This window comes from Rhipicephalus microplus, chromosome 6 (genome assembly GCF_043290135.1).
Source record: "Rhipicephalus microplus isolate Deutch F79 chromosome 6, USDA_Rmic, whole genome shotgun sequence".
NCBI classification, from domain to species: Eukaryota; Metazoa; Arthropoda; class Arachnida; order Ixodida; family Ixodidae; genus Rhipicephalus; species Rhipicephalus microplus.
The window spans coordinates 194,633,120-194,660,384 of record NC_134705.1 but is presented as its reverse complement, the minus strand read 5'-3'; the positions used below and the strand labels follow the sequence as shown (position 1 = coordinate 194,660,384).

The 27,265-nt window shown below is 46.6% G+C and overlaps 1 protein-coding gene across 4 annotated transcripts in view; it reads left to right on the top strand.

Moving 5' to 3' along the window:
* LOC119167875 (uncharacterized) overlaps nt 1-27,265 on the top strand; it is a 596,496-nt gene that overhangs the window by 463,555 nt on the left and 105,676 nt on the right. For all 4 annotated transcript variants that reach the window (XR_012884394.1, XR_012884393.1, XM_075867434.1 and 1 more), the window contains one exon: nt 19,887-19,942. Coding sequence is in view for 2 of the 4 variants with exons in the window: in XM_075867434.1 (XP_075723549.1) it covers nt 19,887-19,942 (56 nt within the window). In the remaining 2 variants the exon portion in view is untranslated. The remainder of the gene's footprint in view (nt 1-19,886; nt 19,943-27,265) is intronic.

Here is a 27,265-nt window from a genome sequence, read left to right as displayed (position 1 = left end):
AAGAATCCGCCGGATGTTATAGCTCTCCGAGAAACTAATGCAAGAAATGATGAGCTCTGACTTCCGGGTTACCTAGGGGTCCACAGCAACGCCTGATGCAGGGTGATGGCGCGTGGATCTTCCCAGTGTACAGACACCACGCATCCAATAAATGCTTCGAAAACGTCATTCTACATACGATCTGGCGTTCATGTCGCAGTGATTGACGCAAGTGAGCTTTATTTTAATTTTCTTTACTTATACGTGCCTAAGTCTTCGTCATTTTTCTTTACTTCCCTCTCTTCTTTTCCTCTTTCTCCCGTCTCATATTCGTTTCCTCTGTTTCTTCCCTCCTCTCGAAAGAGTGGGCAGGCGTTGTGTCTCTCCAGGTGGCAGTTGCCAGCTTGCTCTCTCTCTCTCTTTTTCCTCTGTCTTTGTGCACCCGCGTATGCAAATCAAATAAATAAATAAATAAATTCAGTATCACGTGACTTTGAACCGAGCCTTATCGTTTTTGTTTTGATCACTGGTGTTGACGCCGACGTACAGTGTATCGTCAGGTTGAGTAAGACCGCTTTCCAGGTGACTGGGTCGTTGGAACAGCTCCTCACGCGTCCGCAGCGCTGTTCACCGCAAGCCACGCGCAACGGCTGGCCCAACATCGGCCAGTGTACCTTAGGTAACAAAAAGCAACGAGTACTCTCTAGCGTACAGTAACGTCAGCTGGAGTTGCAAATTTGAAATGAGCGCTTTCATTTTATTATTACGGAGCAGCAATATTAACTGCAAGTTCGTGCTCTGAACAAATGCACTATATTTAAAAAAAAACAATAACTCTTGACAAGCTGCAATGAAGCTATAGGCATGCGTGGCTGCAAATTTCATCAGTGAGTCTGATTGATCTCGACAATTTTTTTTTTCGCCGACCTATGGTTACGACAGAATGAAAATACATCCAATTTTTAGGCTGACAGGCCCACTGAAGGGAACCTGCATTACCACGTTGATCATGCATTACTGCAACGTGGTATCACAGTAATACAGAATACTTGCTTAAAAACTGACAAGAAGATGTGAGCTCCACCCGCAGCCAGCGCTGCTCCTCTCATAGAGAATTCGTATACATGTTCCAGGGAATACGGTTTGCTCATTTCTGTACCGTCAAGTATTTCTGAAGTGTATCTGGTTGTTGGGCTTTTCGTGCAGAGAAACCTTTGTGTCGCTGTTTTTAGATAGGAAACTTGAAATTCCTGGTAAATTTATTAAGGGTTTCTGCATGATGTCCCTGGTAAGGATGAATCTGTAACTCTTTAAATCCCCAGTATTTGCATTAACCGAGAAAAAGTGCATTGGCTGAAACGGAGACTAGCTATCACGATGGCATTTCTGAAAACGAACTTCATGCAAGCCCTCCGTTGTTGGCTATAGGGGTCATGGCACTCGACAGCTCACCCGCAGGTCGCGGGATCGAATCCCGGCTTCGGCGGCTGCGTTTTCAATGTAGGCGAAAATGTTTTGAGCTACGTGTACTTAGATCGAGGAGCATGTGAAAAAACCACAGGTGGTCGAAACTTCCGGAGTCCTCCGCTACCACGTTTCTCATAATCACATCGGCGTATCGGGCCGTTAAACTATACAGATATTATTGTTATCTTTACGAAACCTCCATCCCTCCCACTTCGCCACCTTGGTTCTTTTAGGCTGACCGATTCTGATCAGCTCTCGTGGTTCAGAACAGGCCGTTCCTTGATCGGAAACAAAAAGACAAAACCCATCAATAAACGAAGCCACTAGTGTGTATTCCAATCCTCAAGCGTTAACACTCGCCAAATGCGTGCACTGCTCATCCATGGTGGGGAAAAAAAAGAAAATAAAGCCAGAAGAGAGTCTCACTAGCTTCCTCAAATCAATCTCATCTGCAGCCGCTACCTTCTCTGCTGGATACTATTATCATAATTCACAGCGTGCTTGTTACATTTTTTTTTTCGTGTTTGTCGCTGGGCATCGAGCTTATTATGATGTCGCTCCCTCTATAGCATTTATTGCTAGTTTTGCTCCACGCTATGCATATATTCCCATGGCGGCTGAACTATCGCCGCTCCTCAGTTCTTTCGAGTAAATGTTGTAGGAAGCTGTATCTTCAGTGCCAACATGGGATCATCTAATGCCACCGCAGGACCAGCTCTCTAAAAGTAGGGCTGCACACGAGGGTACACATGTAGGCGTGGTTTTCTTCGAACACGTAATCACCAAGCTAATCGGAGCTTTCCCGCTTATGAAGCAGATGCGCGTCGTTGCGTAACTCTCGCAGCAGCAGCAGAGACATTCCGTTCCGCACCATGACTTGCACACGCTTGAACAGGAGACGGGAGCATTCCTTCCGTCTTCGACCGCACTTGAGTGCAACGGCCATACCAAGAGCAATTTGAATTAGAAACAGGACCCATCTGCGCACCGATTTCAATGGCCCTTCGCCACTCTCCGGAACATGATCGATGTCGCTGTGCCTTTGGAGCTGCGCCGTAATGCTTCCGACGACCCGAGGCAGATAGCATTGCGGCATCCTCCATTACGGAGTCGTCCTCTCTCATCGGCCGGGCCCTATAGAAGTCTCATGGTTCAGACATGAAATTCGCGCAACGGACATCTCTCGTATCGCAAGCAACGACTTCTGGGGGTCTTTTTCGAACCGTAATGGTCTGTTTGGCAACCGTGGAGGAGTGGTCGAGAACTTGCGTAATGACGAACACGGGTGTAAGATGGCGTTTGTAGGATGTAAATGCTGCGTGCTCCGAGGGGTAACGGGGCCGTTTCCGCACCCGTATATTTTGCAGTGAACGACGGTATGTGTGCGTTATGGACTGTAGAGATGGGCTAGTTGACACACAGGTGGGTAGACAGAAAAGCTAACAGACATGTGAGCACATGGCCAGACGCACGCATAGATAGATAGATAGATAGATAGATAGATAGATAGATAGATAGATAGATAGATAGATAGATAGATAGATAGATAGATAGATAGATAGATAGATAGATAGATAGATAGATAGATAGATAGATAGATAGATAGATAGATAGATAGATAGAAAGACGGACGGACGGACGGACGGACGGACGGACGGACGGACAGACAGACAGACAGACAGACAGACAGACAGACAGACAGACAGACAGACAGACAGACAGACAGACAGACAGACAGACGGACGGACGGACGGACGGACGGACGGACGGACTTGGAAAACTGTACCAAGTGTCACAAACACTTTCGAATTTTTACCAAATCGAAAGTGAGTGCGCAGGCGACGTCATTCATGTCACCACAGGCGTCGCATATTTTTGGCCTCACCTGAGCACAGAGAGAAACCTATAGTAGCTCCGCGCAGCGCCTGTCTGAATATGAGAATCGCGAAGGAACCGCGCGAGTGGCTGTCAACATCGTTTACCTTTTGCATACGCGAGCACAACGGAATTAAGGGTTAGCGTCGCTGGTCGCCAGCGTTTTAGTTCGTACGTTTGCTCTTCAACGCTTCTTTATTTTTTTGTCTGTACTTGCGTTTCGTTGTCTCCGTGAGGTCCACCGCTACCTGCGTGGTTTCTCTGCGCCCGGTCTTCTCCCATTAAGAAAACGGACTGCTTTGTCGACCTGACATGTGTCGCGCGGGATTTTCCACGAGACAGCTTTCAGGACCTATCCTAATCGAATGCAGACGGCGTGCATGTAAGGGAGGGGGTGGGGAGATATCGAAAACGGGAGTACCATAAATATACGGTTAGTTTCTCGCGAAAGCTGACGAAACGACAGCTGCGCGGAAACGCTCCCAATATAGGGATGGGATGTTCCAGTCTCATGCGAAAGCCCGATTTTAAGATGTAACCTGATTGACAGTGAAAGCCTGATTAGAAGCGAAAGTGTCACGGATATAACAAGCAGGAGGAAGTTACACCGGTTTTCACGGGTTTACTATCACTCTACGAAAAAAAAGAAGAAAAATGTCCTGTTGGGCGTTTTGATGAGCCCGCCTTGTCGCATATATAACTTGATATATATATCTACACCCTAACTCGAAAGACAACGTATGGAACATAACATACTAACATGTTCCCCGGCGTGGTGTACGCTATACCATGTGCGTATTATGACGACGTGTGTATTAGTGAAACTGGTGACCTTGAACTATGTCTCGAGCAGCACAATTGGGACGTGAAGAAAGGAAATTTTAAAATGCATTGATTTGGCTGAGCATACCTCAGGTCGACACGCAATCGACTGGGGCAAGGCCCATGTGCTCGCTAGAGTAAAAAAATTCCACCATATCCACGAAGTGAATGATGATGAGTGGGCGAAGCTCCGGAGGTAAACCTGGTAAACCATGAATCCTCTGTACATTTTGCCCACTCGATTTTATAACATCGCTTCCCCTAGCGTACGTAGCCGCACTGAATCGAACGATTGCCTTCAACCAATGACACGCGCCATATGTGACATCATTCCTATTTTTATAAGATCTCGCGTCTTTCATCAACTACAAGTACCGCTTTCTATTTTATAACATCTTGCATCTTTTCATCATCAGCTACAAGTACCACCATCTAGTAAACACTACAAGAACTAAACGAGAGGTGGCTACATACAGGAGACGGTACCGCCATCTAGTGAACACTGCAAGAACTAAACTAGAGGTGGCTACATACAGGGGACGGTACCGCCATCTAGTGAACACTGCAAGAACTAAACTAGAGGTGGCTACATACAGGCTACAGGGGACGCACAGCCCACGCCCTAAGGAGCTTCGCCCCTAAGAGGACTGTCGCGGCGTCTTTATCTTGAATAGCTCGCAGTACAGATAACTCCGTATTATTTATGTTTATAACGATAATATTTATGTTTGGCCGCGTATTTGAGTATTTGGTTATAAATGACGGCGGCTAGTTGGTCGACAAGGGGGTCCTTTTAGCTGGTGTTGTTTTCCAACCTAGTTTGCAGGCTTCGTTGTACAACTTGTTTAGAATGTCTTGCAAATAATTTCTAACGCTCGCATCCCTCTCTCTCTCTTCTAGGCATTCCTCACCGTGGTGATGATACTCCCCCTCCTTTCCAACGCTCCCCCCCTCTCACTTCGCAACTCTCACAGAAGAAACGTCTGCTAACAAGTTTCCTGATTGAAATAAACCTAATGTATTAGTAGAAGTAGTACTTAGTAATTTTATTAGGGGCGAAGCTCTTTATGGTGTAAGGCAGTCCATCCCTCTGGCGTAGCCAGCACAGCATACCCAAAAACAGGCAGATGGATGGGCGGACGGATGGACGCTTCGTGCTATTAATCATTCACTCCGTGGATACGCTGTCACTTTATTTCATTTCTTGTAATTCAAGAAAATGAATACAGAGGCAAAAGGCGTTTTACACGCCTGACAAAGGCCTGCGCACCTGTAGTTCGTCACAGATACACTTTTTTTTTCTTCATATACAGCACGCAACAAAGCTTTAACGTGCCATGTATCACATGCGCGCTAACAAAAGCATAATGTAATCGAAACTACTCGTGCTGCACACCCATTAACTTGCCAACCCGTTTATACAGACACCGAATCTTGATCTCCAAGGTATACTACCGGTGGGAGATTTCCCCTGTGCATTGTTAAACAACGAAAATTCGCAGCATGCACCCTAACTAAATGTGGACTGCAGGTCCCTGTGCCTAATCGGTGTCTTTCGTCTCTCAGTGCCCATTAGCAGGGATTTGCATGTTCAAATAGGAAGCGCCGGTCCATCACGGCGTGCTTTGCGCCTCCTTAAGGTTTCCCTCCTGCGCAATCAACGCAGCGATGTGCGCCAGCGTCAACGTCGCCGCCAGTGCACAAGCGTTAGCGCCCCCTGCTTCGTATCCACACATGGTTCCAATTAGCGGAAGATGGTGGAATTTTTCGTTTTCTGACTTCACTCGCGAATACATCTTCTTGTACAAGTGGCTTGGATGTAGCTTAGGAAATGTTGTACGCCTCCACTATATATATATACAAGAACATTTTGCTTGCTAATTTGTAGCTCTGTCTCTAGCCGCTACATACGCTGAAGAATGCCGCCAACTGGCAAGACCATTCGCAACCCAGGATGAAGGACGCCAAAAACACCATGATGACGCATCAATTAACACTACTTCCTACGATCCAGGTTCACTCGTCTGGCTGCATGTCCCTTCTGTTACACCTGGCCGTTCTACCGAGTCGGTCCCCAAGTATCACGGCCCATATCGTATACTACAAAAACCGTCACCGGTGAATTACCTCATCGAGCCACTAGAACCATCTTCTGATCAACGTCGTCGTGGCCAGGAAATTGTCCACGTGTCGAGACTTGAGCCCTGCTACGACCCTCCCGTGTTTACTTGTCCTTAAGTCTCCAGGATGGCTTTTTAGTTAGCGGGGAGTAATTGTAATGAATCTGAATAACGGGCGCTCTGCTGTTACTGAAGAAGACGATGATGATCGGTGGCTGTAGTAGTAGTTCGCGCACGCCGGTAGCCAGACCTGCCTCATAAAGCACCTTTCGCCGAGCTGCGTCTGAACATTTCTCGACGTACAACACCTCTATTTTAGTTTTTTGTTGTTGTTTTTTTTTTGCCCGTGTATTGTGGTCACACCAAGCACGCATGTGGACTGCCTATAGCGTATACCAGAGTCTTGAATGATTGTCGGAGCAGAGATTGCGGAGGGTGGTCAGTTTTGATTAGATCTTTATTCTTTTCATCTGGAGCATTCTATAGAACCAGATAGTCTGCCGTGCTGCAACAATGTTTAATGTGCCCGGCTTCTGGCCCGAAGGTCGTGGTTTCGATCCCGGCCGGGGCGGTCGAATTTCGATGAAGACGAAATGGCAGAGGCCCGTGTGATGCGCGAAGTGAACGTACGTTATAGAACACCAAATGGTCGAAATTTCCGGAGCCTTTCACTGCGGCGTCTTTCATAATCATATCGTGGTTTTCGGGATGTAGAACTCGGGATATTATTTCTATTAGAGTTGCAGATAAAGGTCACACGCAGTATGGGAATTTTGCCCAGAATATTTTGACAATGATTAAATCATAGAATAATTTGCGTCAAAAATGGTGTGAAACCAAATCAATTACCCATCGCGTATTTTGCGGACGAACGTAATGACGTGGGTAAATTACGGTGTATATGTATTTGACATTGGACACTCGTACTTGTCATTGCTGTGCTTCCCAGGCCACACATCTGAACGAACAGTTGTTCATATTGGGGGAGGAAGCTTTCCTCCGAAGGTGGTCAACACGATTAATTATTTTCAGAGAGAACAAAGTGTCCAGGCCTTGCCTTCATTACTGAGAAGGTAGGCTAGTGTTTGTGATTTCACTGAACCTGCATTTAGTGTTGTATAAGTATTTATTTATTCCTATACACATTTTTAATGTTGTTGTTTTTTTTGCTCCGTTTCATGAATTGTACGTACCCCTGAGCATAGTTTTCTTTTTATGCACGCTAGAATTTCTGTTTACAGGTACACTCTAAAAAAATATCGAGTAGAAAGGGCGTCTTTTTGTTCCACAACAATAATCGTCGTCATGCTTGCATGCGCTTCTTTTCTTGAAAACTCGGCGCTGGCCACTTGCCTATCGAGAATGCAATGTAACCCTGATAATGGGCATGTCGATCATGACCGGAATGTATACCGGGCGCGGGGCGATAGCGCAAGGATGGAATGCAATATAGATGACGATTATTGTTGTGGGACAAAAAGACACCCTTTTTACTCGCTTTTTTTTAGAGTGTACAAAGGATTCCTGTTGTGCATTTGAATGTGTATTAAGATATATTAGCAATGTCTTGACAACGAACAATGTAACACATAAATGCCTTCTGTATATGTATGATCTTTTCAGAAATAAAATTCTCCTAAACACACTTCCAGGCCCGCGGGACGGCTTTAAGCTCTTCCATAGTAGAGTACCAAGTACTCTAAATCGTTACCCACTTTTTTCAAACCCCAACCCACCCACCCCGGTCCATCTTTGCGGGCCTCATGAAGTGTGCTCCCCACGGGACGGCTTTGTGCTCTCCCTTGAAGAGTAACAAGTTTTCTAAATTGTTAACCACTCTTTCTAAACACCTCGAGTCCTAAAACGTTAGCGTTTTCTAAACGCACGGCAGTGATTTTTATTCGAATACAGGGACAGCGTGTTGCTCTCCCATAGTAGAGTACACATCGACCTCTTCGAACGTTTATGCTGAACACACTGTTGGCAATATTCCGTTCTATTCAGTATAGCGAAGCTGCAAACTTCGAATAACGCTCAGGACGCGTTACTCCGAGGTAGCAGGTTCATACCCTGCCTACGGTACGTTATATTTTTCATCCACTTTTCATTTTTCCCTTTTATATTACAATTACTTTCTAATAACATCCCCTATACTTCTCTTGGCATTTTTGTCTGTTAGATCTCATTAATATTCTGTGTAAGAAAGAAAACGGGCCTTTACAGTGTACACCTCTTTCCTTAATTCACACACAGAGGAGGGAAATCGGAACATACGTGTGTATAAATCTGTCGAGATCGCCTTACGCATTTGCCTGGTACGACTGGAAGGTGAAGGCCATATCTTTCTTCGCACTGTTTTGTATTGGCACCAGCTGAACGTCGAAGCATGTGGTCGAAGTGCGAGTACCAGGTAGGTCACCTAAGCTACGGTTCATGGCCGCCCACAAAGTTTTTTTTTTAGGGCTTTGGAAGCCTTTTACGTCACATGAAACGCGCAAAACGGACTGGTGTCCCGCGCCATTTGTGCTGGAGTGGAAGCTCCCGCAATGCCTTGCCAGCGGAAGTGAAGCCAACTTTTGTCACTCCCAAGACTCGCTCTCTGGATTTCGTGCCAACCGGTTGTGCCCCCGCGGTCTCCGACGACAGCGCAGGTCTGACCGACTGGCTCGCCCTACGCCATCTCCTGCCGCCGACAAGAGCTCTCGCTGAGTGGTGCCCCGTCCTCGGACTCCTGGAAACGTGTCCATCTTTCCTATTTCCTCCTTACTTCCGTCGTTTTCTGTCCTTCGCTGTCCCTGCGCCTCGCTCTCTCCTTCCTTTCTCTATCTATCTCTTTATCTTTTAATTATATCCTTTTAATCCCTCCTTTACCCTCACCCCTTGTGAGCTACTGTTGAGGTGTCGCACTCTGATGCAGACAGTTACGGGGCTCACTTTTCTCATCTTTTCTCTTTAAGAATCACCTAAGAAGCCACTGCCAAGAAGTCGGAAACATGCTCTTTTCTGATAGTGCCGACTTGCTGATCAAGTGGATTTGATATCGTGTAATTTGATTTAGTGTAACTTCTACGTTAGTTTTACATTAAAAGATAGTTGTTTCTGGTGAAATATCACACAGAAACTATTATGGGTGACTGAATCTCCAAAGAACTTCGCCTCCACTTAGAGGTGCACTAAGGAAAACTTGTAACACTAAGACGCACTTGGAGCTCTATGTGACCCGAAAAAGATTCCACAATACACTCGTTGGGCGTGCAAGAGAGACGCTCCGTTTTTAAACGCGATACATTATCATGCCCCTAGTAAGATGGCCAGATGCATGGTTTCACTCTTAGACGATGATTTCCACTCCAGCAATTTTTTTTAATCCCCCGTGGTACCAACCAACACGAGTGTTGTGAAAGATCGTCATCATGTGATGACCTCATAGGACGTTACTACGATCGTTGCATGACGACGTCATCAAATTACATCATCGCTTGGTCGAAGTGGACTGATCACGGATGCTGGGCAGAACGAGGTGAGTGCTTCCGATCTCGGAGACCGTGGAAAGCATCGTTAGGTGCAGAAAGACCTCTAAAGGAGGTGGCGAAGACTCGACATATCGAATGGGAAGAAAAATACGAAGATCTAGATGTAGATGGGGATCCTAAATGCTCGCTCACACTCGCCCTAAGGAATTGGTCAAAAATTATGTAGCTATATGTATACTGAAAAATATATTAATTTCTCGTTTCGTACAATATTTTTCAATTGTTTTTTGAAAAAAGGGTGAGTTGAATCGATTCTCACTCAAATAAAAATAAATTATCAATCTAAAACAAAATTTGCTGTAGCCTGCATTGGATAACAAAGGATGTTTGGAACTGAGGTGATTGTGTATATCTCTTTGACTGTTCAATGAAATGTTGCTGTTGTTGAATTATCTTTAGGTACACTTCGGTAAGTGTAGCTAAAGATAATAAACTTGAAGCTATTAAATGCAATTCAATGATCAGTATAACGGCGTTTCTCGAGATATATTTCTTAATGTGGAAGTCGGCTGGAATCGGCTTGGGGTGAATACATAGGAGACCTTGTGACTTCTTTGTTGTTGTTGAAGAGCTTGTGTGGTTTGTACCTTGTCTTTGAGATGTTGCGATACGATAAGGCAGTTGCCGCTACCAGATAAGTGCGACGATCACACATATTATGCTGACACAAAAGTATGGAGCTGACACGTATTAAGCGTATACTGAATTCACCGTTCGCTAGAACGCCATGGCTTCAAACGTGCAGTCATCATCGTAAGTATAGGGACCATGATCGAGACGCCCGAAAAAGCTGAAGAACTCCACGGCTTTGGCAAGCAGCCTTGGGTTTACATTGCCAGCATGTTCCAAGACTCGCTAACAATATCTGTGCAGTTCGACCAATTTTTCTTTAATCCTCTTTGAGTTCGACAGAATGTAATCACAAATTGTTGGTAAATTCCCAGTTTTCCGAGCTTATGACGCCAACTGCACTTATATATTCTACAGTGCACAACGACTTCGCCCTTGCGAACGCACCTGGCTCCTACCACTAAGTACTCAGCGTAGCTCATAATTCATTTCTGTTGACAATCGACTGTCTCTATAATTTACATTACGCGGCATGACGCGTCGCAGGAGGAGCGTTTGATGTTACGCAAACTTTTTCTAACTTTTTATTTAGCTGCTCTGATTCAGTGTACAGCGATTGATTTCCTGTATACGACGGCCGAAGTGGAAAATCGCGAGAGCGTTCCGTCTGGAACGCTATAGCGCGCCTTTCTAGTCGCTGTGAGGGCCGTGCCTTTATCTACAGAGCGGCCCAAGAGTTTGTTCATACTGTGCCAAAAAATAGTTCTACTGATAAATAAAAGATTAAAACCGAGATCACCGTGACGCCGAAAAAGATAAGCATGACCAGAAGACAAAGAAAGAAATTTCCGTCAGCGGGAGTCGTACCTTTGACTTCATGGGTCCACGACAACAAATTCAGGGCACGCTAATCACTGCGCCACATCCACATACTTTGAAGGTAATAAAAGTACGCCTTTTTCATATCGACCACCATCCTTTTACACTGTTTTTTGGTAAAGGGCAGTTACGCAACACGACCGTGACATTCGCGATTAGCTCCTAGCAAGCGTCATCTTCGTGTCCGTTCTATTCGGTGCATTTCCAGTAGGTTAAGTGCAATTTCGTCAAAGCCTTAGTACACCCCCGAGTGGCGACTTTACCACGACGTGCATTGAGTGTCCCTCTGGTTGGGCAATGGTGTTTAATAACTCGAACATTCCGCGAGTAGACAACCTGCGTGCGGCGTGCAATATGTCACGCTCTTTTGGCTGTCACGTGGCTTTCTCTGGTTCCGCTCTCACAGTCTACAGCTATGGCCATGGACGGTCTAGTAATTAATGATGAATGTCAGTCGTCGGGATGGAGACGTATGACTAAGCGTTAACGTGGATGCATGCACGTTAAGCGGTGCTACCGTTGTCAAACAGCAACAGACAGCGCGCAAGCTCTCCTACATAAATGTACAGTAAACATAAAACTAGTTCTGTTAGGACACATTTCACTTTCGTGCATTACCGATTCTTATGACGAAGGCATCAACCATGCTTTGTTTTTTTTTCGTGTGTGTGGCAGTATGGAATGTAGACAGCATGTGCCAGTTATAGAAAACGTGTCTCACTTTCTGATTATTTCAGGTATCTTGCTTTGAACGAAATAGTAATTAAACGTAAATAAGTAGTCTCTCTTTCCTTCTTATGATGTTGTTCTCTTCAGCAGCAGTACAGGGTAGCCGATAGGGTAGCCGATAGCATATGTACAGCCGTCAGCAAATTTAGCAGAAACGCTCCGCCGCGTGTCCTGCAGCAGTTTGATTTACGCTTACACCGCATACGTTTGAGTGCTCTTGTTAAGGTGCTAACCATACATGCCGACATACTATCCAAGCCTATGCCGAGTTATTATCTCGACAAAAGCGCCTAGCACTTCGCGGCTGGCATCAATTAAACTAGCCCTGACCACGCATTGAAGTGTTCGTGTTAAAGATGCTGACGGCTGTACTTCTGGAAACTACAGTAATTAAGGAAAGCCGAGCTATAGGTGGCATGACTGCAATGTATAATATTAAGATAACACGTGGACAAATCCTGGAGAGACGTAAGAGGTATCTCTGTGTTTTAGCGCAATTACGGAAAACAACCCTGTTTTCACAACTCTCTCTCTCTCTCTCTCTCTCTCTCTCTCTGTGTGTGTGTGTGTGTGTGTGTGTGTGTGTGTGTGTGTGTGTGTGTGTGTGTGTGTGTGTGTGTGTGTGTGTGTGTGTGTGTGTGTGTGTGTGTGTGTGTGTGTGTGTGTGTGTGTGTGTGTGTGTGTGTGTGTGTGTGTGTGTGTGTGTGTGTGTGTGTGTGTGTGTGTGTGTGTGTGTGTGTGTGTGTGTGTGTGTGTGTGTGTGTGTGTGTGTGTGTGTGTGTGTGTGTGTGTGTGTGTGTGTGTGTGTGTGTGTGTGTGTGTGTGTGTGTGTGTGTGTGTGTGTGTGTGTTTCTGTTTCTGTTTCTGTTTCTGGATGTAGTTGGCTATTGCAGGTGCTTGCAAGCGGGAAGCAAAGCATTCAGCTTTCCTAACACCGTCGCCCCCTCGCACTGTCACTTACGGCGCGACCCGCTATTGCCAGCTGCTGACTGATAATGAGCCGCCGTCAATAAATAGCGCCTCCTCCCTCGGCAGTGTCGCCAACAGGCGTATACGCACGTCACCGACACACTCGCATTCTTCGCTGCAGTCATTCTCTGTCATTGAGCGTCGTTGTCGAGTTCCTGAATCAACAAAGAAAAAACGGGCTTCAGTACCCCACACACACAGAACACTTACTCCGCGACAAGACGACTCGACAGATCGCCGTGGGGGAGTTCTCGTCATTTTTTTCTCACGCTATCGTGCTCGGGGTTCCAAAGGGGTTTTCCCCCGCCTTCATTTCGGCTTAGAGACATTTTTCGTACCTGTCTTCGCCGCCGTCTCAGCAATGACGCTTTCACACCTGCGGAAAGCGCGGAAAGAAGAAATAAAAAGCTGGTCGAGATGAACGAGTCGAGAGATTGAGAAGCGAAACTCACACATCGGCACTTCCACTTTGTCCAAAAGTGAAACAACGCGAATGCATCTGACGTATGTGAACAACTGGCTGAGAATGGCTTAAAAAGGGCCGATTTCGTCTTCGCGACCTCCTTTCCCGGGTACCCCCCCCCCCCGCGCACTCACCCCTGCTCCCGTTCTCTCAGCATACTTTTATAAATATGTTGGTCTATATACGAGAGTCATCCTTCGTGAACTGTCGCCTAGCCTGCCATGCCTTGCAGTCGAATGCCCGCGCTGTCTTGTCTTGCATCACGCGATAAGCTATAATCCCACTTCGTTGTCCGCGTTTGCGACTGCGCAAGTGGAGACTGCAGCAGCGTGTACTGGAAAATCATGAAATCCTGACTGGCTACACGATTAGTGCTCACGTTCCACGTGTTTTCTGAAGAAAGTAGTGGCGAGGAGAAGGCAGGGCTTGTAGTGAGGGTAGTGGATGTGAGTAAGGAACTACTGCCCTGCCTTTGATCTCGGTGTCGGGATCAATCGAAACGAACTTGGTGGTGGGATGAAGATGATCGACTGAGAAGAGGAATATGACAAGAATTCGCCTTCGAATCGTTTTAGGCATGAAGAACTGTGTGAATTTATTTACAGCCACACATTTGATTGAACCACACCTCGCTTGAGGCACAACTTTGCGGAAATGTTGTAGGCCCGTGTGCTCAGATTTGGGTGCACGTACAAGAACCCCAGGTGGTCGAAATTTCCGGAGCCTTCCACTGCGGTGTCTCTCCTAATCATATGGTGGTTTTAGGACGTTAAACCCCACATATCAATCAATCACAACTTTCTTTGATTCGTTCATGCCTGTTACGTCACTGCTGTCACGGGTGTTAAATTCTGTAGCCTTTGGGGTTCTGTGTACTGGAGCGTAATAAACGTTCAAAAAAGAGCTTTATTTCTATCTTTCTCTCTCCCTTTCTGTTTTCTTTGCGAAAACCGGGATATTGTTTCGATCTACGCCGTAGTAGGACGCTTCAGATTAATTTCGGGCTGCCAAGGCTTCATTTAAGGAAACATCATTAGAAATTGCCACGAGTGCGACTGCGATCCACTAATTGCTCAGGTTCTAGTTTCTTAATTTTTTTTGCAACTGCTATCAACCTACGCGAGGAATACCTGAGGCAGCCCGAATTAAATGTGCAAAATTGCTTTCGCTTTAGCTCCATCTTAGGCGTATGCATATGGGACCGTAAGACTTGTTTCCCAACACGGAACGCTCCGCATATGCCCGGTTATATGCGGTACGTGGTTTTCAATTTGTCGGCGTCTCTTGGCTCTCGTTTCGGAGTCGTGTACACTTGCTCACTTTTTGGCTTCTGCGTCCAACTATCTCTTTCGGCAGCGCGGTTTGCTGCTTGACGGCGCATAACGAAGTGGTGAAAGCCGTAACGGTGGCAGGTTGACATTCTGCGACCGGCTTTCGCTGAAAATAATAAAAAAAAAGACTTCACAGAGTACGAGAGTGGCAGTGACATAGGAGAGAAGGGCGGTAACAAGAAGCGGTGTCTGCAAAAGAGAAAGTACAAACACGTTTAACGTGTCGACACCCCAAGCGCAGGTGCAAATGCGCGCGTGATGCTAAGTGAACGCGGAAGCAATTTGAAACGCAAAATTGTTTTCGTCAACCCACCACGCCACGTGTATCTGTTGCCAGAACGATACTTACAACTCGTCAAATAAAGACTCTGAAAAATACTTGCTCTTCTGTAGATACAGTTGAGCTAAGGCGAAAAGGCACATATGTAGTTTTGTCCAAGGTAAAAAAAAAAACATTGAAAGTGATGCACTAGACGCTCTATAAGTTCGAATACCAAGCTGGGTTGGTAAGACGACATGGTTTGAACGAAACACCGCAACAAGATCAGACGCACAATCAACTTGCAGCTCCCTGCAAGGTTTCTGCATTTATTTTCTGTCGACAGTAATTCATGTGTTCGCTCGCGTTGTTTTTTTTTTCGCAGATTGAAAGTGAGTGGAGTGAGGGTGAGTGAGTGGGTGAGTGGAGTGAGAGTGAGTGAGTGAAGCGAGTGTGAGTTAGTGGAGGGGGTGAAGCGAGCGTGAGTTAGTGGAGGGAGTGAGTGAGTGGAGCGAGGGTGAGTGGGTGAGTGGAACGACAGTGAGCGTGTGAGTGAGTGGAGTGAGAGTGAGTGAGTGAAGCGAGTGTGAGTTAGTGGAGGGGGTGAAGCGAGCGGGAGTTAGTGGAGGGAGTGAGTGAGTGGAGCGAGGGTGAGTAGGTGAGTGTAGCGACAGTGAGTGTGTGAGCGAGTGGGGGGAGAGTGAGTCAGTGAAGCGAGTGTTAGTGAGCGGAGGGGTGAAGCGAGAGTGAGTGAGTGGAGCGAGTGTGAGTGGGTGAGTGGAGCGACAGTGACTGAGTGAGTGAGTGAAGCGAGGGTGAGTGGAGGGGGAGAAGCGAGGATGAGTGAGTAGAGCGAGTGTGAGTGGGTGAGTGGAGCGACAGTGAGTGAGTGAGTGGAGTGAGAGCGACTGAGTGAGTGACTAAAGCGAGAGTGAATGAGCGGAGTGAGTAAGTGAGTGAGTGAGTGAGCCAGCATTTGAGGATGATCAGGGATCTCCGCGCGTTTTTTATGTCGAGCCCACGTTTCAAGCACCTGACGCTGTGAAAGTAATTCTGTAAAAAGACTGCTAGAAAGAGGCATTGTGTTGCAAAGTGCAACTTGCTGTGAACCAACAAGCACTGAACTTTCCTTCTGGAAGCCCCTACATTATCTGACGAATAATTTGTGTAACGTACTCTTTGCTTCTGGTTGCAGACTCTAGCCAAGGAGACGTCAACGCTGGGGCACGGAGCAAGAATATGTGCGTAGGGGTCACATTTCAGGAAAAGCACGCGACATTTCTCGTTGTCGTATGTCAAACGTTGCTACGTAACGCCGGAATGATGAACTTGAGCCCTGTACGGAGAATAGAGCCATTATTAAAAGTGAAAGAGAAGCGACAGCGATAGCACGACAGCTCGCATCGTTGCCGATGGTTCATTTTTCATAAGCCGTCAAGGACAAGCATATATTTCATCAGTAAAGAGTGCTCACATCTATGGCGCAAGTACCGAAACTATTGTGAGCGTTAAAACTATACGATGCTCCTTCTAAAAAAAAGGCCAAAGAACAAGATAATCTAGAAGCCACTAATCCTTGACCCGGTTGTCCGGTAGTAACGCTTGCATGTCCGCTTTAATGGAGCCTGGTTTCATTTCGTGGGTTAACCTAATGTATGCCGTCGCATACATTAGGTTAACTAACTGGATTCCCAGAGAAGGCAAGCGGGTTAGGGGCAGACAGAAGGTTAGGTGGGCAGATGAGATAAAGAAGTTTGTGGGTATAAATTGGCAGCAGCAAGCACAGGACCGAGTTAACTGGCGGAACATGGGAGAGGCTTTTGTCCTGCAGTGGTCGTAGTCAGGCGCATGATGATGATGATGATGCCGTCGCATGTACAAACTGACCTCCGAGGTCACGCAGCGTAAAACGCGTGGTTCAGATTTGCTCCGCCAGCTGGCGCAATGTATCCTTTATTCAGAATGACTATATTAAGAAAGTGCAGAAGAAAGAGCTTCGGAACAGTTCATAGGAATTACCTTCGAACCGGCACGTGTAGCACTGCTTCTGATAGTAAAATGCTAGTTTAATAACTGACTTGATTGCACATTCCTGTCTCCTCTCCCACTCTCTTTTCTGTCATTCCTCCTCGTTGTTGTGTGGCCAGAGGGCAGTATTGACGGTTTGTCTCTGTTTTTTTTTTTGTGCACCTTCCGTATCCTTTCATCCTAAATTTTACCCTCTCTTCCCTCCTTTCCTCTTTCTTTCCTTCATTCAGTCAATCCTTCCTTCACGACTTTCTTTTATCCTTCTCTGACGTTTCCATTCAGTCGTTCTTTCCCTTATTCCCTCCTTTATTCCATCCTTTCATCCTCCACGACTTTTTTGATCCTTCTTTTATTTTTCCATTCACTTCTCTCCTTTGTTCCTTCATTTATTCCTTCTTTCCTTCCTTCACTCTTTTCTCCCTTCGTAATTTCGCGTTATTCTTCTTTCATATTTTTATTCCCTTTTTCGCTCCTTTATTTCTTCCTTACTTTTCTCATGTTTTCCTTCACGACTTCCTTTTATCCTTATTTCATTTTCCCGTTCACTTCTTATTCCTTCCTTTCTTCTTTCGTTCGTTATTTCGCGACTGCTTTTATTCGTTTTTCATTTTTCCATGTCCTTCTTTCCTTTATTCTTTATTTTCTCTTTTATTCTTTCCTTTCTTCACGACTTCCTTTTGTTCTTTCTTTTTTCCATTCACTTCTTTCTTTTATTCTCTGCTTTATCTACTCTTTTCTACTTCTTTCCTTTACTTCCTCCCCTCTCTTCACACTCTGCTGACGTCACATCGCCAGAACTCTGCCAAGTGATTCTTGTAGAAAACTCAGTGTGACCGATGTAGCCTTGGCTTTCTGAAATATATGCGATACTTGCTACGCACAGGGGGGGGGGGGGTAGAAAAGGGGGTAACGATTTAGAGCACAGGGTACTCTACTATGGGAGAGCTTAAAGCCGTCCCGAGCTTTGTGACGGTGTGGATGAGATCCAGCACTGTTTAGAAAAAGTTTATTTACAGCATGTACAGAACACAAAGCTTCATCACTGCGAAATGAACCATTCGATATTGCGCGTGGCCGCGCTTGCCGTGGCGCAAGACACGGAAGCTGTTGGCGTTTAAAGAACGCGCGCGTAATCACAGCCAGAACAGAAGAACACAAAACAAAAATATGCGAGCTGGAGTGTTCTGTCAAGGCGGTCAGTTCTGTAAACAGCCGCATTCCCCTTGTCGCGCGTCCCCATTATTCACTCGACTTGGCTCGACGGTGGCCGCAGTGCGGCGCCGCCTATTTAACTAACTCCACTCGAACCGTACAACTATATACGTATCGTTAGCGAGTGCCGTTGCACCTTGTTAAAAACTGCGCAGCTGATTTAGTAAGCAGGCCACGAATCCTTGTCTACAGCGATGGCGATCCATCACGGAGCGATGTTTCAAGGTGACATGCAAATTGGTCCTACGCCGCAGCCGTCGCCGTATATTACGTATTGTGCGATGAACAGACGGCAAGCGTCTACAAGCACCACTTAGGCGCGTGCGTACGAGAACGTGCATTAATTACGTTACAGATGACACCGCCACCTCAAAACCGACTGTGAAAATGTATGAATTTGATACGGCCCACATGCGTACAAATCCATCGATTCTTGTGTTTGCAAAGCAATCTTAAACGAGACTTCTTTCAAAAAGAAAATGTTGAGTCCGTGGCGATGCTGGGCATGTTATTAGCGATGACCGATAACCAATGACGCCAGATAAACATAATACAATAACCGCTAGTGTTTAACGTCCCCAAACCACGATATGATTAGGATTTCGTTGATATGGGGGGTTTAACACCATAGGATTATGAGAACCGCCGTAGTGGAGGGCTCCAGAAATTCAGACCTCCTGGGGTTCTAACGTGCTCCCAAATCTGAGTACAGGGGCCTCAAACATTTCGCCTCCATCGAAAACGCAGCCGCCACAGCCGGGATTCGATCCCGCGACCTTCGGGTTACAATGACAGAACAGCAGTTACAAACAGCGGATAACTTTATAAAACCGCATTCCGCCGTTTTATTGGCGAAGCTCCATAAGGCGCTTGTCGGCCCTAGTTTTCTGTCGTAGCCATCCCAAGTACGAGAAATGTTCACTAGATGGTGCTCGCATAGCTCGCACAGACAGATAGATTAACGTACGGACGGACGGACACTGTTCGTCACGTCTTTGATGGTGTACTGGGAAAGATTCACGGAAGATTGATGGTTTTATCGATGAACGTTAAGAGCTTCGCTCACTCTTCATCAATCACTTCGAGAATATGCTGTGAGTTTTCGTTTTGTCTTGCTTTTTTGTTTGTTTGTCTGGAGGTGGTGAATATGTGAAAAAAAAAAATCATGGCATATCTATGGAGTGAATGACGATGACCGGGGTGAAGCGTCCGTCAGCCCGTCTGTGCTTCCGTCCGTCCGTTCATTCTTGCTTCCGTTCGTCCGCGCGACCATCCAAGCGTCCATCCATGCGTCCGTCCGTCTGTCCGTGCGTCCGTCCGTGCGTCCGTCCATCCATCTGTCAGTCTGTGTGTCTGTCTGTTCGTGCGTCCATGCATACGTTCGTCCGTGCGCCTATCCATCCGTCCGTCTCTCCGTGCGTCCATCTAGTGAACACTCCAAGTGCCGCCGTCTCCCATCTATCATCCCCTGTGCCACATACCGCTCTTGCTAGAGCGGTATGTGCCACATGGGCTATACGTACTCCTACATACATACAAGGGATGGACACACCCACGCCTTAAGGTGCTTCGCGCCTAAAACGGTTCACTCTATTTTCCAGTCAGGAGTCCTTAATGTCACTCAAAAAAACTATTTTTTTTTTCTTTCAGGAACATTGGACACCGGTGGACAAGTTTCACCCCGCCTCAATAGCACGCCCACGCAGGTGAGCTCGTCGACATTACACGGTCGAGCGAAACCGAGGGTTTCTCATGATCTGTGAGTCAGAGTGGGTGAGCGAAACAACTTCATTGTCGATCCGGCATAAAAGGGGAAAGAGGCAGGGGAATTAAAGCAAGACTCCGTAGCATGCTTGGACGTCCCGGAGCAGCAACTTACTCGTGTCGAGACCCGTTACCGTCAAGTGGTTCCCTACGCACGCTGTGGAGCTGGACGCGGGCGCGAATCGCAACGAGGAGGCAAATACAGAATCACACGCGCTAACTAGCCGCCAGTATTCGTCAACACATTTCTCGGAGCCGGAAGGACCCGATGCCGAAGAAGAGTATTCCATCACAACATACGGCGACGCAGCAAGATGGAAAGTTGGGCCAGTTGGTTTCTGTTGCACCTTGTTCTGATGCACATGCGCGAAAGACCACGTATCCTCTTTAAATACCCCTTTTTTCTAAATAATAAACCTTCAGTTGTGAGAGCAAGCGCTGTCCTCGTCAGCTTCTTCTGTCCGTCCGTTTTTTAGTGCGATTCAACAAAATTTTCAATATACGGCGACGTTCTGCAGTGGTACAGTGCTACCCACCGTCTCACCGAGACCTACTACGCAGCGAAGGAGCCACACTACGGCAGTTGCAAGTACTGGCCACGCGGACCCCCGTCGGGGCAAGGCACGTCTGTCCGGAGGTATACCCCACAGATATATGCCAACACTACAAGAAGGCGCGAGCCACACAGAGACACCTCCTCTGGGACTGTGCGCCACCACCGGGTAACCAAGAAGCAATGCCGACTGCCATCAGCCAGCAGTGAAATCATAAGCCAAGAGCCAGGCAACCAGAGAGAGAGAAAAAAAAGACTTTATTGTATTTATATACAGGGAGTATGTGGGCTCGTTGCCCGAGTCGCGTTGGACGCCAATGGGCTTCTGCAATGAGGAGCCCACCTAGCAACCACAGAGACAAGGTCCAGCACGTGCTTGGCATCCTGCAACGCCAGCGGGCGTAAGCGGCACAGTGAGTTAGGGCGATTCCCGTCTTTAAACGCGGACACGGCTTTTTCGCGATGCGCGTGGAATGGAAAAATAAAGAAACAAATGCTACGGCCCATCTGCGTACTTTACGTGCCGACTGAGGAAAACGCTCAGACGAAGAAAGACGTGAAAGATCGGCAACGCAAATTTCCAAGTCTCTCTTGTCGCACTCGGCTGGGTAGTTCCTGGAAACGAGAGAGTGTTGGGCTCGGATTCTGCTTGGTAGAAAAAAAAAAAAAACGGTGCAGCGTTCCGCAGAAGCCAGCGAGAGGCGTGTAGTCTTCGTGCTCAAGCGCGTAATATACAAGCTGTGCTCGTATACGATTACACGACACGTGCGCTCGGCAGGTTAGTACAAGCATGCTTACATGTCCAAGAATTTGTGCCGAGCGTGCAGTGTCAAATATTTACCGATTCGCCCACCATCATCATCATCGTCGTCGACGTCGTCATCATAATCACCACCACCATCATCATCATCATCATCCTGACTACGTGCACTGCAGGTCAAAGGCCTCTCCCATGTTCCGCCAGTCAACTCGGTCCTCGCCTATCATGTAAACGTGCAAAGCAGTGCCGTCACCGACACTGCGAAGTCGTAAATCGAGGGGTTGAACCTAAAACAACAAAAAAGATGAGAGCTAGTTTGTGATGATTCATCAGAAAATATAGCAAGGCGTACAAACACGTGCGCAATAATAGGATAAATGAAACAGCACAAACGGCACAGTTTGTGTTGTCTCCTTCAACGCCTGCCAAACTCCTGCCAACGCCTGCTCATCCAGTACTATGATGAAATAACACTAAATGATTTCGCTTATAAAGAGCAACACCGCTTTGCTGGTTGGTCTTGCATAGCCCCGACCTCAAAGACGAACACGTTTTGAACGAACTGGCGTACATAACTCCCAATTAATACAGTCGATCCTAATGTCTTGACGTCTACACCACATCCGAGAACACTCGGACCAGTTTCCAAGTCACGTTTCAAAGAGTGAGCAATATTGCAGGGAATCATATGCTCATCGTTTCAGGGGACTTTAACACTCAGCATCAAGACTTCGGGTACGGAGGCTCCTCTCGTGAAGGGACTGCCTTGGTTTCGCGATTGAACACACACTTAATGGACCCTAACTCGCACATTTAACGGACCCTAACTCTCCCACTAGAATAGGCAACTCAGTTACCGGTGACACCGCGCCAGATCTAACGATGTCTTGATATGCAGGTCAACCCACGTGGACCAATCTGTAAGAACCTCGGCAGTGATCGTCACATTATTCAAACAGTAATCAACACCTCCATGAACAATATTAGGAACTTTCGCATTACAGACTGGGACATTCACTGACCTTTTGCTACGCTGTTACTATTTAGGTCTATATACAAACAGCCGCATTTCTGATGGAGGCGGAAATTTTGTAGGCCCGTGTGCTCAGATTTGGGCGCACGTTAAAGAACCCCAGGTGGTCGAAATTTCCGGAGCCCTCCACTACGGCCTCTCTCATAATCATATGGTGGTTTTGGGACGTTAAACCCCACATATCAATCAATCAATATACAAACAGCCAATTCTCTAACCGGGTTTTCATGTTACTTAAGGTTTTTAAAAACGTTTCAAGGATCGCTGCGTCATATTTCGTCTATTACTCCGAGTAGGAAGCTGTGCTACCGATACGCGCTCCCTCCGAGAGACTTTTCGCCACCGCGCGAACTGGATATCTCGAATACCATGCATGATGCGTGATGCGAATCGAAACAGACGCTGTACAGCTAGCTATTTCATAGCTGTTGGATTATATACCTACACACTGCACGTTTCAAAAAGAGCTGAGTGTGTACACGTGCACATACGTTAAGAAAAACTAGACCAAGCGTATTCACTCAGGGGCTGCTGCTGCTACCGTACCGCGCGAAGACATCCATTGGGTCCTGAGAGTCGATGCGGAGACGACCTGCATGTGCAGCAACCGCGACATATGAATCTACTCCATTTGCAGCCTCGCACTCCATCTTCGTTTCGGCTTACGTCATTGAGTGTGAGTAAAAAGGACGATAAAACAACACAAAATATACAAGCGGCAGTTTCTAGGTATAAAGCACTGTGTAAGATTTATATCTTACACCGTGGCCTGCTTGATTTTTTTGTGGCATTTGTGCTAGCATGCGTTGCCTAGACGCATATGTTGTCTACATTTTTTTTTTCTGTTTGGACGGTTGGCTTGGTAGTCTGAAGGCACTTAGAGAGATGATGGTCTTCATTGGAATTTGCTTCACAATGGAACCAGGACCTGCACACAACAACCTTGTCTTCGAAACATAATGTTTAATTTATTGCATTTCTGTCAACAGCCTACATTTTTAAGGGCAATGACCTTACATGCCTCATCAACGACAACAAAATCACGGTAACCCGTGATTTATTTTTTTTTCAATCCGGTAAATTCTTAAAATCGAGAGAACGACAAAATTTCGTTATAGAGAACGACAATGTAATTGGCTAGTGAAAAGGCTCCTGGATTTTCCCCGTGTGCGCGCTTCGTGCACCGGAGGAGCACACATTTACGGAAGCTGGCCAGTGAAATCAAAGCGCCCTCGGCACGAGAACACCCAGACGTATAGGTGGCTAGATAGATGGATAGATACCTAGATGGAAACGTTCAAAATGCTTTTGGTGCGCTAAAGGCCTTACCACACGCACGCGTTGCAGCGCGTCAGCGCGCGCCTTTATGGCGCGGCGTCATGCCCTCTCCCTATATAGAGAGAGGGTGCGCAGCTTCGCGTAGCTTCTCGCCCTCGCCATTTGTAGGGAGAGGGCACGTCACTGCGTCAAATATCCAAGCGCCGACGCGCTGCGACTCGTGCGCATGGTGAGGCTTTAATAAACGTCGAAGACCCCTGTGAGCATAGAGTTTCCTATAATATCCTAAAGGGTACTCTGGCGCTGCGATCGTTCAGTGACCATGGGAATGATGGGTAGTGCACACATTTGCCTAGTTTTCGTACTTGCGGGTGGCGAATCGTACTTGCGGCTTCGTTTATTGCTGTGTTTCGGTTTTGTTTTGAAAAAAAAAAAGATTCAACCCTTTTGAATTTTGTGACCCGATTTGTAAAGGTAAGTCTAAAAGAATAAGATCGTGAAACGCTACCGCTGAAAATTTGCTAATATTTGTTTCGTAAGAAAACAGCTTCAAGCCACACGAACACACACGGAGCCAAGAAAACAGGCCAAAAGGACGAATATTAGACAAAAGTGTGTACTACCCACCCATCATTCCCATGCTCTCTAAAGCGCCGTGCGTTGCAGCTCCCATATAGACACTAGCGCCAGAATTCCCTCTAGTGTACATTAGAAAACTCTATGCCAGTGAGGACGGACGTGGTGGGATGCCATTGGGGGCACGGAGGTAGGAGCGTTTGACGACTCCGCCGAGTGGGTGAAGAAGCGGAAGGCGACCGCGAGTCTGCGACCCACATTCCTACGTCGTGTTTGCGCTCTTTGTTCGTCCCGTGTCTCTGCTCTTTGGCGCATCATGTTTTGTTTGAGCCATCTGCGGGGTACGTTCCTTCTGATGTAATCAATCACTGCGCTTAACATGATCGTGCGATGTCACCTCGCTGTATACATAACTTGTACTGACCTTTACCTATAGCTATACGCAAAAAAAAAGGTGTATTGAGAAACTTCCAGGCTATTTATGCGATCGCCTGAAACGAATCAAAGATGATGATGATGTGGATGATGCCGCATACATGGTGGCTCATACCCACTCAGGGAGATCGGACAAGAATTTATTACAAAACTTAGTGATACTTTTTCAGTAATGAGTATTAATAACCAAAATAAAAACAAGCTAGCGAAACGGAAACAGGGCAGTAATTGTTTTTCATCCGTTCAGATCCGACGGTATAGTCGTTATCTTGAACAGAAACTAGCGCGACTAAAAAAAACTTTTTTTCATTTTTTCATGTTAGAATATTGCTGCAGAAATTATATTCACACAAGTATGAACTCAGTCTCATGCGCCTTCTCACTTAATAACCCTCCTCTCTCTCTCTCTCTCACGCACACACACACACACACATACGCACGCACGCACACACACACACACACACACACACACACACACACACACACACACACACACACACACACACACACAGGCACTCGGACACTGCACATGCACGCACGCACACGCGCGCACACACAGCTTTTTCTATAGTGGTTTAGCAGTTGTTCCCGGATCGGCCCAGATTTCACTAAGCGACGGTGTCATGTGGCGACGTGATCGTGTGGCGTGACGTTACGTGCTTGATGTCTCATCGAGTGACAAGTTTTTGGTGGCTTGTGGCGTCATGGTGACCTCATATGGTTCGGTCATTGTTTCCTCTCTGGGCCTTGTCGCCGACGCCGACACGTCGGATAACTGTCACTTTTCTTGCTTGTTGAGGCATTCATGGCTCTTAAATAATAATAAAAAAGGACAGTATGAAACGACAGTTTCCAGCTGTTTCAGATGAGCGCCTTGACAAGACAAGCACGAGCTCATTTTTTTTTTATTTCTTGCAGTATGCACGGATAAAACGACTGCACATCCGTACGCAGCTTTCGTGACTCGACTCGCGCTGTGCGTCACGCAGCTGGTGAATCGTGTTTCGGTGTCAATGGACCGGCGAAAGCGAACGACGCCGCATGCGGATGTTATTACACGGCCGCTGTATAAAAGCACACAGGTTGTGGTTATCGTTATCATTTTTCTCCCGTACCATTCACAAACCACTCCGGGCGTAAAATGACTGCCTGATTCAAATCACGCGCGTCCGCTTCAGGTATACACGCCAATGAGGTTAAAAAAATTGCTGGAATGGAAGCTCCCACAATGCTTTGCCAGCAGCAAAGAAGCCAGATGTTGCCCTCCGAAGATCTCAGAAACATGCTATTTTTTTGTGCTGCCCACTTAGACATCAAGAGGTTTTGATTTGTTAGTCTAAAGGCTACGTTAATTATAAATAATGATAGTTGTTTCCGAATAAATAATCCGCAGAGACTAGTATCCGTGACTTCTCCAATAAAGTTTGCCTTGAATTAGAGGCTTACTAAATAAAGCTAGTAACACAAGGACGCACTTTGAGCACTACCTGACCCGAAGAGGTTTGCACGTTAAACTCGTTGGGCGTGCGAGGAAAACGCTCCTTCTCAGTCGTCAAAAGCCAACAGCTCACCATGCCCCTGGTAAGATGGCTGCCGCAGCCGCCATCTCACGGTTGGCACGGCTTCACTCGTGGGCAAGAATTTCCACTCCGACATTTTTTTTTTGAAGCTCCTTTGTAGACGTGCCTATTTTCCCGTCAAACCTCTACAGAACTTACACTCGCTGCGAAAGCTGTGGGTGCCAACACCACCAATGAAAAGGGCGATTTCTGGTCCATTTTAATTCACCTCAACTTACTTTCATGTACTACTCGGCAGTTTACGGCAATAATTAATGCCCCTATGCTTTGTTAGTCGTATAAAGCTACTTAAATCATTTGGTTAGGCATAACAATCAACTAAGCTCCTAAAAAAGAAACAAATTCTGACTTTTTGCTTGCCAAAACTTCGAGGTTTCTTGAGGAAGCCAGTAAGACGAAGTCACATACCGAGCTGTATCCGTCCGAGAATATTTGCCCCATTAAAAATGTAGGGCGTGTTATAAAAACGTTCTTCCCTGAATGTTGATGTTTTATTGTGCCCCGGCTAAGTTGGCGGCAGCCGCCATGATCTTACTGTATAGGTACAATCTTAACCAAGTCCTGGTTAAATGCTGGCTATATTCAGGAAACCAGAAGAAAAATGTCCAGTTTTCTGGCTATATATAGAACATTAAGCGGGACCTGGATAAAAAGGTACCACTTCACTCTTGAGGCATATTTTTTTTTTCTATGGCAAGTTTCTTTTTCACCTCTTTCGTACACCCCCAACAATTATTACTATAGGGAGTTCTAGAAAAGCGTACGCAAAGATTGGCGTTAGCGTTCGTCGCCACTGCGCCTGCGTCGTACGCTGTACGCTTGCAAGCCCCCATAAAGTGACACAAGTAGCGGGCGACTGCAAAGAACGCTATCTTTGCGCACGCTATTCTGAAACTGCCTTATATCAGACAGGCTTATCTCTGCGGACGCAGCCTGCCAACCATTTCCTATATGACAGGAGGGGTCCGCGAAGCTGTTGAGGACACTCAACTAAATTTGTCCATTATTATATGAGGCGTCACCAGCTGCATAATATTATTATTAAGCAGT